We start from the raw sequence: 13382 nt of genomic DNA on the forward strand, positions 1-13382 counted from the left end.
ATTACAGCCTGTACTATCATTACTATGATACGACGAAATTGATTTTGTTATAGACACGCGATGGAACATTGGTGTCTGTAAGAGTAAAACAAATTAAGGCATACTTCTCCGATATTATTTATAATGAAATATTTTGTAAAAGATGAAATTCTATAAGAAGATAACGGATACTACTTTTGGCCATTAATTTTTCTTTCGTGTTATGCTAAAAAAAAAAAATTACTCCCAGTATTCTTCTCATCTTCTATTAAAGAATTTTGTTCATTATTAGAAATTAAATTTTTAGAGCTATTCATTGAAAATGATTACAAAACAGGCATTTAATACACAATAGACAATGACAATTTGAGCCAAAATCACAGTTCTGGAATCTTGGTTCCTTCAAGTTCGGATACTTCATCTGCCTCCAAATATCAAAGTGATCGATATCGGGAACGCCATGCGAATGCAGATATGCAAATGTGCCGTGGAGTCACGGGATTTTACGTTCATCGCGTCGATCGGTTCGATGAATTCCTATTTTCGTTTTATCGCGAACATGTCTTTTGATTTATATGCTGCTGTCGCTGTGAGAACGCGCGGCTGTGATTTAAAGCAACGATCGTCGCAAAATTCTACATTTTCAAGCTCCTCTTGATGGAATTCAGTGAATTTCAGTAGGGAATTACTGCTCAGACGAAGGCTCGCAAAAAAGATTTTATTCCAAAAGATTTGATACACTTTGGCTGACTACGGTATAAAGAATCTACTTGTTCTATTATTCTGAATTTATATACGTACAGCGAATTTCTCCTGTTTGGAATAAAAATTGTAATTATTGGCAATCTCGAGTTATAAAGGAACGTTGCTTCGTTTCTGTTGCTGCATTTAGATTTTACGTTTCGTTTAGTTTTCTAAAAAATACAGAAAAGGAAATGTTATACTAAAAGCATCGATGACAGAGATGTGTGTTGGCTAAGAGCATGTCACCCTTCGATTGTAAAATTCTTTGAACATGTAAATATCCTTTGAAAGTATGTATAATTCTATGTTTGTATTGATCGCAGTGTTTTGATATCGAAATTAGCTAACGTTGTTTTATCAATTCTGGTCTCTTGCTATTTTATTGGATTTGACGTTCGTGCGAAGGAATCTTCTAAAATATTTGATATTTTTAAACTAAAATCTGAGAAAGATATGATGCATCGCGAAATGATATAAATTACTGGACTATGATTTATGATTTATGATAAACGATATAATAATTGCTTTTCGCGCTTTGTTGAGTATTAAGTTGACCGTAAAGATATTCTTTAATAATTCTAATATCATAAATAATGAAATTTCACAAATGTTTCCGTTTGAGACTATGAAGTTACCATATTTATTGTTACTCTTTACAACACACAAGTATTAATTCTTTTAGACATCAGTTCCTACGTTGAGAACAACTATTTCAATAATTAACGGTAATTTGCTATAGCGACAGGTACTTTATTTAGATGTAGTAATCATTTGCGTCCTTAATTGAGTACTTATTATCTCCGTTAATTGTCCTTAATACGCTGCAAATAATTTTCAAAGCAGTTTATCATTACCCACTTACGCAATTACTATCTCTCACAAGAATACTAAATATACTTGTATTTGACAAAAGTCACGATGATTTACTATAACCTGGATCCCAAGTTAAAAGACAGAAGACCCGTAAAGAAAGAAATATTTATATCTAAGAAATAATCCAACTGAACGAAGATTTAGCTGATCTTTGCGATGAATCAGTTAAGGGTCATCAGTGACCTGAATGGAAAACTGACTAACACTTCAAAACTGACTAACACAGATATCCATTCTACATATGAGTAAAGCTTGCTATCTGTTATACCTGAGTTGAGCGAGCATCTTATCAAAGTTACCATTGGAACGTTCCCGAGCAAACCGAAACTGTCAGAGAGTCGGCACTTTAACGAGCCAATAGCGTGGCGAAGCGTCGCTGTAATCAACCAAGACTGACACGCCGAGATGCCGACATAGTGCTCGCGTTCCACGAGCATCGTGGATTAGAAGATTGGATGTTCGTTCAAGCCTGCTCGTAATAAATTTCCTGTTTACCAAGAGATAAGGAACACGCAATGAGGCCCCCACCCTTTAAATTAGACAGGTAACATTGCCCTCCCAAGTGGCTTCCTCCAAGCGTCAGAGACACGGGTGAAACCAGGGCCTGATTTACGCGCGTGATAAACCTAACTGCCAAATTGTTTTATGAATTACTTTATCTGCCACTCCTGCTACTTATCCAGGCGCCCTCTGTTGCTCGATACTCGTTTAATCTTAATTGACCCGGCCGAACAACTACCGAGCTACTTTGTCCCCCTTTCTCTCTTCCACCGTGTTCCTTCTTCTTGAAAACAGTCGTAAAAGGATCGCTGCGAACCTAATTTAACTCGCTTCGAAGGAAGGAAGTCGTCTGTAAGGACGCTACCACGGTTAATCGGTAGAAAAGGATAAAATAAAAGGATAGACGTCTGTTGATAAATATGGAATAATTGCGAAGTGGTACAAGGAACAACGTAAATTAAAGGAGAATTGTACAGAGGGCCAGGAATAATTGCGTCGATGTTTGTGACAGGTAAAAGAACATAGAACCTCGACTTTTAGAACGGTGTTTCAGTTTTCTGATACGGTAAAAGTGTCCGTTCATAGCTCTTTCCTTTCTCTACGATGCTATTGTACCTTGTACCTGTATATCTATGTGGTACATACAAATACACAGCACGATAAACTAGACACGACACACTGGATTTTGAGTTTTTGGAAACAATTTACTGACTCTCGTACAAACCTGCCACAACGTATTCTCTTATTCGGTACGCAACGATAGTAATAAACAAGGTTTTTCCGAGAGATTTCATTTTCATAAAAGCAATACGTGCATTAGTAGGAATCGACGTAATATCGTTACGCTTAACAAGCGTACTTTTATTTCGATCATCGAGCTAAACGTTAGAAAATCACTTGCAACACAGTTTCTACCGATTTCCTGGAATCGAATCAGACCACAGTTTTCCCCTTCAAAAAGAAATAGCTTACGGAGACGAAGAAGAATCATCCCTCCCGTGCGAGCAGTATCTCCGGATAGCACGAGTTTCAGTTTCTTGTGGAAGGTCTCTCGAGGACTCCCGGAGGACTCGTTCGGTATACAATGCACTCGACAAGTCCCGCGGTAATCGAAGACGAGAGGCGACTTTGGTTCGTTATCGGAGCCGGGAAAAGAGCGAGGAGGGCACAAGTGGACCGCGTTCCGTCCCGAGCAACCAGCTGACGCGGAATTGGTCTTCTCGCGGTGTTGTTCGCCCGAAGCGGAGGTTTACGAAGCACTCGAGCCGGCCTGCGCCGCGGCGAACCACTCGAAACACGATCAAAGGGTGCATTCATAATCTGCTACGCGTCGCGGTTTTGCAGACGAATCCGTGCGCAGATGCTTTTGTAAACAGTCTACGTTAACAGCGCAATTTCGCGTGTGGACGTCCATTGTCGGAGTTATCTGACTATATTTATCGCTTATTATGGAGTTTTTATCACTCAGTTACGACGTAGTTGGTGAAAACTATATAGCGAAGTTCATGTAATAGGCGTAAATAATAGACGTAAATAGGTTCTCTCTTCTATTAGGTCGTCCGAAAAGTTTCTTTCGTTTTATAAGGAAATAATGGATACACAACATTTTTCGTTTTATATTATTTTATCGAATTACGTATGATCCATTTTGTCCTATCAAGAAAAAGATTACAACGTTCGACAGATTAGGTTTCATGTTTGTATAAAGATGCATCGTTGTAAAAGACGTGTCTGTAAAAGAAAGACACTTTTCGGACAACCTAATATGTATGATTTTTCGTTCGTACAAGTTCATGTTGAAGTATGTGGATTCAACGAGTATTAACGATGATAGAAACAAGTGATCTGAAACATTTTGGAAAGTATAAGGACTATAATTGATCCTTGTTATAGGACATATGTTGATTTGAAAATGTGTTCTCCTGTCTCTTTTAATACTATGTACTCTAATCGTTAGTGGAAAACTGAACCTCTGCTTGATTCTAGAATTAAATATTCTTAGAAGACTAAATGGGTTTGCTTGCCTTTGCTTTTGTTAGTAATTAATTTCCCCAACGACTAACTTTATCCTTCACGCGTACACATATGCGTTAAAGTGTAATTACCAAATGCAAATGCAAAAATGAATCGAATTTTAACATCAAGGAAACTGTCTCTGAGTCTAAATTCGAGCTAATACTACATCTTCATCCTCGGAACACGACACGTATTACGCGAAAATGCGAGTCTTTCGACAGAATGTTCTAAGGCGAGAAGAGGAAAATGAGAGAAGACGATGTTGTCGCCCGCTTGGGACTCGGTTTCGCGAATCCGTTGATGTTAGCTCGTTAAGTGTTAGCTGCATTACCCAGGTATTATCTTATCACTGTTTACGGATGTGTCGCAGACGTACCACGTTCTCGTGTTTAGCGAGAAATGTCGAGACCTGGTCGCGTCTGAGATTCAGCATGCTATAATGAATTGTTAGATCGTCAAAATATTCCTTTCTTAGTTCACTAGCTCCTCTTACAAAGAAATCATTGACGATACAAGTATGTGCATATTGATTCATCTTCCATGTGAGCAATGTCTAACAATTTCAAGTATCTCAAATAATTCAAATGTTAAAATAACTCGTGTCTTCGTTTCATGGGGCAAATCGTTACGGAAAAATAGAACACAAAACTCAGTACCCCTAATTTAACAAAAAGAAAAAAAGAGGAAAAAGAAAAGAAGAAAAAGAAAGCTTCAGTCTGATCAAAGGTAAGATACGGCGGGCTTAGAAGAATTCGTAAAAAATCCGATTTTTTGCATCGTAAATATTTATGGTTGTAGTCGACTCGAATTCCCGCGAAAAGTATAGCCTGGATGATACACGGAGGAACCTTCATACGCTATTAGAAGCCTAAGCCACGCTGTGCACAAAAACACGTTGCAGGTCTATCGACAAATTGTCAGTATACTCACCTCGTAGTATATAATTTTGATAATTCTGGTCGGCCTCGCTGCCAACCTTGATGAGGCAAGCAAGCCCATCATTTTGTACAAACTCGTGCACCAGGTCCTTGTCCTCCTGCAAAACCAAAGTTTATGGTAAATAGCATTCGACCAGTGGAATAGATGTCCGTTATACCTCCGATTATCGCTTATCTCTAATTTATTCAACCTGAAACGAAGCACCTAATCGATGGCTCGGCGTCTCTGGATTTATGGTCCATCTTTTGGGAAATGTTCGAACGTTACACGGCTTGATTTATGATACATCGCGAATAGGGATAATCCTTCAGAGAGCGTCGTATTTAACGACCAACATTTTCGATACAAGTTTCAATGACTTTATTCGCGAAAAGTGTAAAATGAATCTTGTTCAATAACATCTTCGTTGAAAGAAAAAAAACTGAAATGAGAAACGAGTTTATTCAAAACAATTCCATTAGCTAGAAGAGTAAAGTTCTTCAAATATTACGAAATTTGTCATTAACATTGCAATTATCGGCCATTAACATGTATCCCTAAATATGTTATGTATAGTTAATCAGAATTAAGACAATATGATGAAGATATACAAGTACAAATAATTATGCTTCCATCTCAATAAAAGTAAGCACTAACATTGTCAAAAACACTTGCTTGTTCTTACTCGTTGTAAAAATGAAAAATTCAATGCCAGGCATTTCCATTGATTTTGCAATTCTAATATTCAATTAATGATTATTTATGCCATTTTCTTGTGATAAGTAACCATAAGTACGAGTAATTTGTTTTCGGAAAGATGCACTCTGATATTTCCACTCTCTTTAACTTTAATCTTCAAAAATGCTGCTTCACAATTTCAAACGTTCCACGTTCAATTACCGAATACGTACATGTATACACCATCATTTATAATTATTCGACCGATTTTTAAAGACGAATAACGTTACCCGAATAATTTAAATTTCAACCAGCTACAATTTTTATCTCATAAAACATTGTTCATTGTTCCAATGAAGAATCATATGGGTTAACAACGATAAGAAACTCTTATTTAACTTTTACAGTAGAAACGAGCCAAAGCACAAAAATTGTCGTACGAATGAACGTGAACGATACTATATATATATATATATATATATATGTAGTATCTTCTACTGTTATTATATCCTGATATTGGTGATTTATTTAGAATGAATGGATTGTATAAATATAGACAGAAAAACGATGGTAGATTAACATGAACTAATGGCAATAACACGCTACAATTTAGACAACTCTCAACACAACGGAGCCAACGTTCTCTCTCACGCGGACCACACTCTCTCGACAACGCTAGCAACACTATACTCTGCAACGCAACTCGCACTCTCTGACTTCTCGATTTATTCTCTCCGACTTCCAAACTAAAACTGCTCCTCTCTCGCATATCTTTTGTCTTTCCGTAGACCCACCACGCACGTGTTCCGCGACCGTTCGTGGCCAAGGCCACGTAGGCCCTTTTTACACAACTATACAATTGAAGAACGCCTCGGCTCCCGCGACATTGTATCGCTAACTCCTAGGCCTTATGTCCGCAATACTACATATATGCACTCTACAATAAGCCATTTCAACCTTCTAATTACCTAAATTTTGCTGTGCTACATTTCACACGTCCACCATCGTATCACATTATCATCAGAACCATAACCGATCGTATTGACAATTAAGCGATCCGGCGATGCGAGTCAACAAAAACTCCATCAAAACGATAAGAAATAAAACGACTGAAACTTCCGATAGCCGATTACGAAGGAGCTTGGGCGATTTATCCGCATTTCCATCTAAGCCAGTCGCAGGTCAGACGAGGTAAATGGAGTTAGTTACGGTGTTGGAGGGAGCAAGTCACGGACATAATGGAAAATCTACAAAGTTTGATTAAACTGATCGGTGCGAGCGTTTTCGCTTGTCGCTGGATCGTTTCGCGATCTTGTCGAAGCCCGGTCGTGTTCGTGGCTACGTTTCAGACCTTTGGTTTCCCGGATGGTGGAATTTCGCGTCGTCCATCGAACGCAACGCGCTGAGCCGATTAGCCAAGATTAAGAAACGAAATTGAACGTTGCCGTGACGATTGCAACGGATAAAGTTCGTCGGTCGAGGTGGAGATCTCGTTCGACGGCAGGATACCAGGGACTATCTCGGTAGACGAAGGATCATTGTAATTAATTTCGTAGCTAGCCGGCTCGATAATTGAAACGATAAGGTATCGCTTTGTGGAAGAGTCGAAGGATTGTTTTTAGGCACCTTCTCGTTCCAGTGCGTCAACCTTCGGCTGCAGCAATTTATCTTTACGATATGGTAATCTTATTGTCTAATTAAACGTTGCCCTTTGAAGAACGCGTTTCGCGGAATCTGATTTGGGGTAGAATTTGTTTCAAGTTTGGTCTCACCAAAGTGAGACCATTCGCTTTGAAATTCCTGTCATTTGCAGATGTTGGAAGAAACAGAACATTTTGGCGAAGCACTATTTCGTATACGATGTCTGCGAAAAGTATTTGTACGTACCTTTATCTCCCAATGAATTGTGATTTCTAAATGCCATAATAAATACAGTGGTGTGCAAATACCTTTTTGAACCGCTTTAATTTGAAAGCCACATAAAAAAAAGAAGAGAAAAAAACGATGAATCAATCTTTATTGATTCTCGCTTTAGTACCAGCTACCACTCTGACAGTCGTTTCACGATAAATATAAAATACATTTGCAATCGAACAATCTGTCGTTATTCACTTACAGGTCATTGTATTGTTGTCAGTCACCTAATAACACGATTTTCTCTCTATTATTAACGCATTTGTCGATCAACGCTAATATAATATCCTTCTCAATAATTTTACCAATAAATTTGGAATCTAATAGGTACGTAATAATACCGATTGCCGTTGTCATAATATTTCACCAAAATTCCTATTAATAAATATATTATTATTGGTACTAATTAATGTCATTAATATATGTACATTACAGAGTACATGTTTGCAATTGCGACGCAAGTGAAAAAAAGAAATAGAATCTAAATGAAATGAAGACACGTAATCGATAAAACAATCAGGATAGCTCCTAATGGTATCTACCTTGTCTATTATCCACGTGCTTGATATCCGCTCCATTCTTCACGATTCTCTGATATAATTTAATGATAAACTCATCCATCATTTACGAGGAAGGAATGATACTTTCCGGTATAATGCGATTTCTTTTAACGAACGGTCTTCTGACTTGCAGTCACGGAGAAAAATTCCTTTCCCGCTCGGCTAATTGCGAGATTTAATTACGGCGAACAAAGTTAAGAAAAGTCCGGCTCGAATAAACACGCTCTACCAGCGTCCAGTTTGCCCTTGCTGTTCCGGAAGCGGAAGAAAAAGGATCGTCGCGAAAGCTGAAACGGTCCACGTTCAAAAAACGAACGGATTCGCAGATACGATTTGTTTCATAAAGCACAATAGTCAAGCTATTCTCCTATTACAATCGATTTAACGTTGACGTCGCTAATGAACCAAATTTTTCTCTTATATTTTCAAACTTACGATCGGTGGTCTGTAACTAGATTTATAGTGTACCTAGAAACAATAATTTTTTTTGTGGAGATTATAATCCTTTCCTTTTTTATTAACTTGGACAATTTATCGTGCAGAGACAAATATAGAATTGTCTGTATAGAAGAATTCTTTATGTCTTGGAGGTTTCCAAATTATGGGGATTTCGAATAGGTGCGATAAATATTTTAATACACGTTTATGCATTTATGAAAAATTCGAAGGTACAAATATTTGTAAGATGCGCGTAATAAAGTAGAATAATTAAAATATTGTAATATTAATGTCATATATTGTATTAATAATTGAATAAAGAACAGTATAATATTTAGCGAGTGAAAATAATTTCTCTTTACCTTCCATTCCTCTAGTTAGAAAATAAATAATAAATTCGAAAAACGTCCAACAGAAAAAAATTCGTTACATTTTTTCACTTCGTTCTTCCATACATATTCATGGTGATTTAACTTACATAGTAGCAGTTACGAACCGTTTCATACATGATAAATTAAAACTCGATAAATCATCGACACGAAGTTACCTCTAATTAAATGCCACCAATCGCATCTTTCCTGATGAATGCACCGGTTAAAACGTATCCGACCAAATTTTCACTGAATCGACACAGAACAACAAATCGACTCACCAATTCTCCATCAGTTGCAAACATTTCTAACCCAACAACCAAAAACCTTATGTATTTACTGTTACACCTGATAAATTTCGAAGGAAAAAATTAATTTATATAAAAATCAGGTATCTTGGCTAAAACGAAATCATGGTGTTGCAAAATTATTTTATCACCTTCTACCTTAGTAGCTGTTGTCTCCACCAATATCTGTTAACTGTACACAGTTACCTGAGGAAACATCAGATGCCAAAATTAGATTACAGTCACGTGGAAAAGTCTATTGAAATTCGCCGTGAATATGTCCTACAGCGAGATACGACGAATTTGCGAGACAAGGAGCCACGGTTATCAAGATAGAAAGGATAGAAAGGAAACGAGAAAGTAGAAGAACCAACCAAGAGAAAGAAACAGAGAAGGAAGGAGAGAATGCACTCGCTCAAACCGCCATGCAAATATTTACTCATGGAGCGAGTAGATCGTACAAAAATAGCCCCTGTTATCTCTCCTTCTCCCTCTAGTTACATCTTCTTCCTTCTCGTATCTCTCTTCCTCCTTGTTTCACTCGTTCTTCTATCTCCGCTCGTCTCCCATCTGTTGGCAATTCCCTTCCTATCGCCCTCTCTTTTCTGTTCTCGTATTCTTACCCCGTCTTTCTTCCTACCGCGTTCTCGCAGGTATCGCGAATTGTAAACTCACCTGAAAGATCTGCTTGAGGGAGAAGAGAGCTCGTCGTAGCTCGCGGCCCTCGCTGTTCAGCAATTTTTCTGCAACAGACAAGTAACACGCAACCATTTATTATAATAATACCGTACGGTCGGACCGCATTGTTGCGGCTCTGGAGGATGGGTATTGGGTGGGAGTCGGTCAGTCGGCCTTCTTTTTTAGCGCAAATGGTTATTCTGCTCTTTTCTTATTGTACTTTGCTTTTCATAGTGATGATGTTGTGGGAGACTGGTAGTTACGTTTTAAACAACTAGGTACCTGTTAACATGGTTACGATCGAGTACTATCAGAACGGTTGCACGTTGAAGAATGCAAAATGTGTAAGAAGGAGATAACATCGATATAAGAAGCGTTAATGAGAGGATAATTTTTCTGCAGACTGTTTGAGGTCGAAGAAAAGTAAGTTGAGATATAAAGAAGCGAGTATTTTATGTTATCTTTTACAAATTTATATGTGAATTACCTTCTTCTTTTCTTTGAACATTTATTAGCGAGAACAATAGATACATTAACGAAACACAGTATTATATACTTCAGCAACTATACATTAACCAGATGTTACCGGATCATTCAAATTCATACTAGTACATCTTGAGAAATAGATCGTCGTATATTATACTTAATTTACATTAATTTTCTACGAATCACGTTCTTTCCTGATTTCAAGCAAGTACCTTTCTACTAGAAAATATCACGAACTTAACCTGAAAATATGTACTATTAGGTTGTCCGAAAAGTCTCTTTCGTTTACAGACACGTCTTTTACAACGGCGCATCTTTATGCGAACATGAAATCTAATCTGCCGAACGTTGTAATCTTTATCTTGATAGAACAAAATGGATCATACGTAATTCGATAAAATAATATAAGAAGATGTTGTACATCCACTATTTTCTTCTGAAACGAAAGAAACATTCCGGACGACCTAATATTTACATACATACTGCTAGCTTTCTGTTTCACGACTTATTTTTCGTTCCTTCTATAAAAGACGAAAATTTCTCTCCAATTTTTTCTTTTTTTTTTATAAAAATGATGTGATTGTTCTTCTACGGGGTCGATAAGGAAATTGACTGCAGCTGCTTACGCTCTAACGGTGCCTGGAAAGTGGTCGACGGTTCGCGCTGAAGGCGCGCGCAAAAGCGAACAAGCCACCCGGAAGTTCGTTTAGCGTAGGAAGATCAGGAACAGCTAGGTACACCGGCGGCGCTTTTGTTTCCAACGTTAAGCATTGTCGACGCGCCGTAGGGACTCGTTAATTATCAACTTCTCTTCGCGTCCGATTAAATCATTCGCTAGGTTTCTGAACGTGCTTTTCTTCCCTTCGTATTATCATTCTCCCAAATCCTTTTCCCTGCTATACTCGATCTCTAATCCGATCTAAGCGAGAAAAAACTACCTACGAACGAAATAGAAGAAAAATTGATCCCGCGGGGAAACTGACAAAAGGAAAAACACGGATAAATAATTTACGCAGAGCCGGCTTAAACTTTCCCAAGAAGATCTCAACGGACGATTTCACATCGTCGCACAATAATTCAATGGGGACCATTCCTCTCCTCGGTTGAAATCATTTATCGGGTTTAATTAGAGGAAAACCGGTAATTAAGTCCGCGATTAATTTTACACGACGAATTCACTGTTCCGCCTCTATTATCCAGCTACACCCCCACTCGCCGTTTCACGCTCTTTCGTCGGGCTTCTATCATCCTTTTTCAATCGTGGCTCGACCGTATTACTAATACTAATTGAATTCCATTTCACCAGCGGCGCACTAAATTCAATTTCACGGGACTCGGCGGTCGCCGAGAGATTTTCCAGCCTGCTGGAAATCCAGAGGAAGTGCGAGCAAGAGGGAAAACAGGTTAAAAGAAGTAAGAATAAACGTGCATAAAAGGGAGGGTGAAGAGAGAAGGAGAGAGGAAGAGGCTGAGAGGGATACAGAGACCGTGTTACTCGGTGTTAGTACGGTGAAACATCGGAAAATACATTATCTCTCGGAAAAATCGAAGAAATACACGACGTCGTGAAATAAAGAAAGGAAAACCGGAAACTGTCCATGTCAATTTTACGCGTCCAACCTCTATTCTCGCTTCGTGATACACTGATTTTACGGTTTCGAGCAGTGCATGCTCGGATGCACGCTCTATCGAACAGCACGAATGTTGATAATTGCTTGTATCGGTGTCAATGGGCGAATAATTTCATCTGCGACGCGTTGACCGTTCCATTATACTGGACGCAAGCTTGTTACAATCTGGTTGCTGTTCGATTATTGTGAACTGCAACTAGGAGCTACGAACACTGATTACGAGCTACTTAATAGCGATTATAATTAGCAGGAGAATATTTTACGGTTGTGGCAAATTGTGCGAGAGAACAGAGAGAAGTATTACGATTACGATACGGTTTAGTAATTGATTTGCCGATTTCCAAATCCGTACAGCGACGAATAAAAATATTGACAGGGATCGAATTTTTCTGCGAAATCCTTGTACAGTTGAAATAATCTCTGTATGAGATTTGAAACGCTTAATGAAAAGAATCGTTTAAAAATTTCGAATTCTATCGTGCGCGTTGAAAATATTATTTTGTTTCTGACTTGATGAATTGGTTTCTTTTTATTGATATTAAAAGTTGTCATTAATACGATTTTATGTCAAAGAAGGATTACGACAGATGGCATAGGGTGATTAATGTTTGGCAAAATTAATGCGAGAATTATACGAATACAGAATTACTTCGCATATTCGAAGGAGAAAAAATAGACGTTGATTAATTCCACAGGCGTGAAAAAGTCATTAAGATTCAATGACTTATTCAACGTTCGATATCACATTCGTGCTAAGAAAAGTACGTTCGTATTAAAAGAGAAAAGATCCCGAGGAAGAAAGAACGAAACAAACAAATCTGTGATTTGCATTACAACTCGAAAATACGTTTCAAAGTTCGATCGCTTGTGCGTGAAACCAACGTGTAAAACTAAAATTAATTAAGATTAAAATATTTTCTAGTTGTTTAGGTGAGATTAAAGTTAATCTAGCGACGAGAACAATCGAAATTATTAAGAAAATATAATTCAACACAAATTCATTAAATAAATTCTCACGTAGAGTGTTTTTCCTAACGCACGGATTATTTGATTATTTCTTCTAAAGCCGGCGAGGAATACCTTTCAGCGTCGTTCGCTCTCGATTAAATAAAATCGTCAATGGTATGCGACAGCCGCCATAAAGTGACAAAAAGCGTCGGAGAAAAAGACGTGGAATGGAAAGTGGCGTGCAAAAGGAACAGGGAAACGCAAACCGCGAACCTTGCCGGATTTTTATGAAACCCGAGCCGGTCGTGCAATTGAGCTAATTTCCATACCCACGACTCTGCGTAATTTCGCAAACTCGCA

At 38.1% G+C, this 13382-nt stretch overlaps 1 protein-coding gene across 4 annotated transcripts in view; it reads right to left on the minus strand.

The window, feature by feature from the left end:
- LOC122568284 (FH1/FH2 domain-containing protein 3) overlaps window positions 1-13382 on the minus strand; it is a 240633-nt gene that overhangs the window by 59944 nt on the left and 167307 nt on the right. For all 4 annotated transcript variants that reach the window (XM_043727859.1, XM_043727858.1, XM_043727857.1 and 1 more), the window contains 2 exons: window positions 9955-10022; window positions 5044-5149 (listed from right to left, as the gene is read on the minus strand). In XM_043727859.1, coding sequence (XP_043583794.1) covers window positions 5044-5149; window positions 9955-10022 — 174 coding nt within the window. The remainder of the gene's footprint in view (window positions 1-5043; window positions 5150-9954; window positions 10023-13382) is intronic.

This window comes from Bombus pyrosoma, linkage group LG6, assembly GCF_014825855.1.
Source record: "Bombus pyrosoma isolate SC7728 linkage group LG6, ASM1482585v1, whole genome shotgun sequence".
NCBI classification, from domain to species: Eukaryota; Metazoa; Arthropoda; class Insecta; order Hymenoptera; family Apidae; genus Bombus; species Bombus pyrosoma.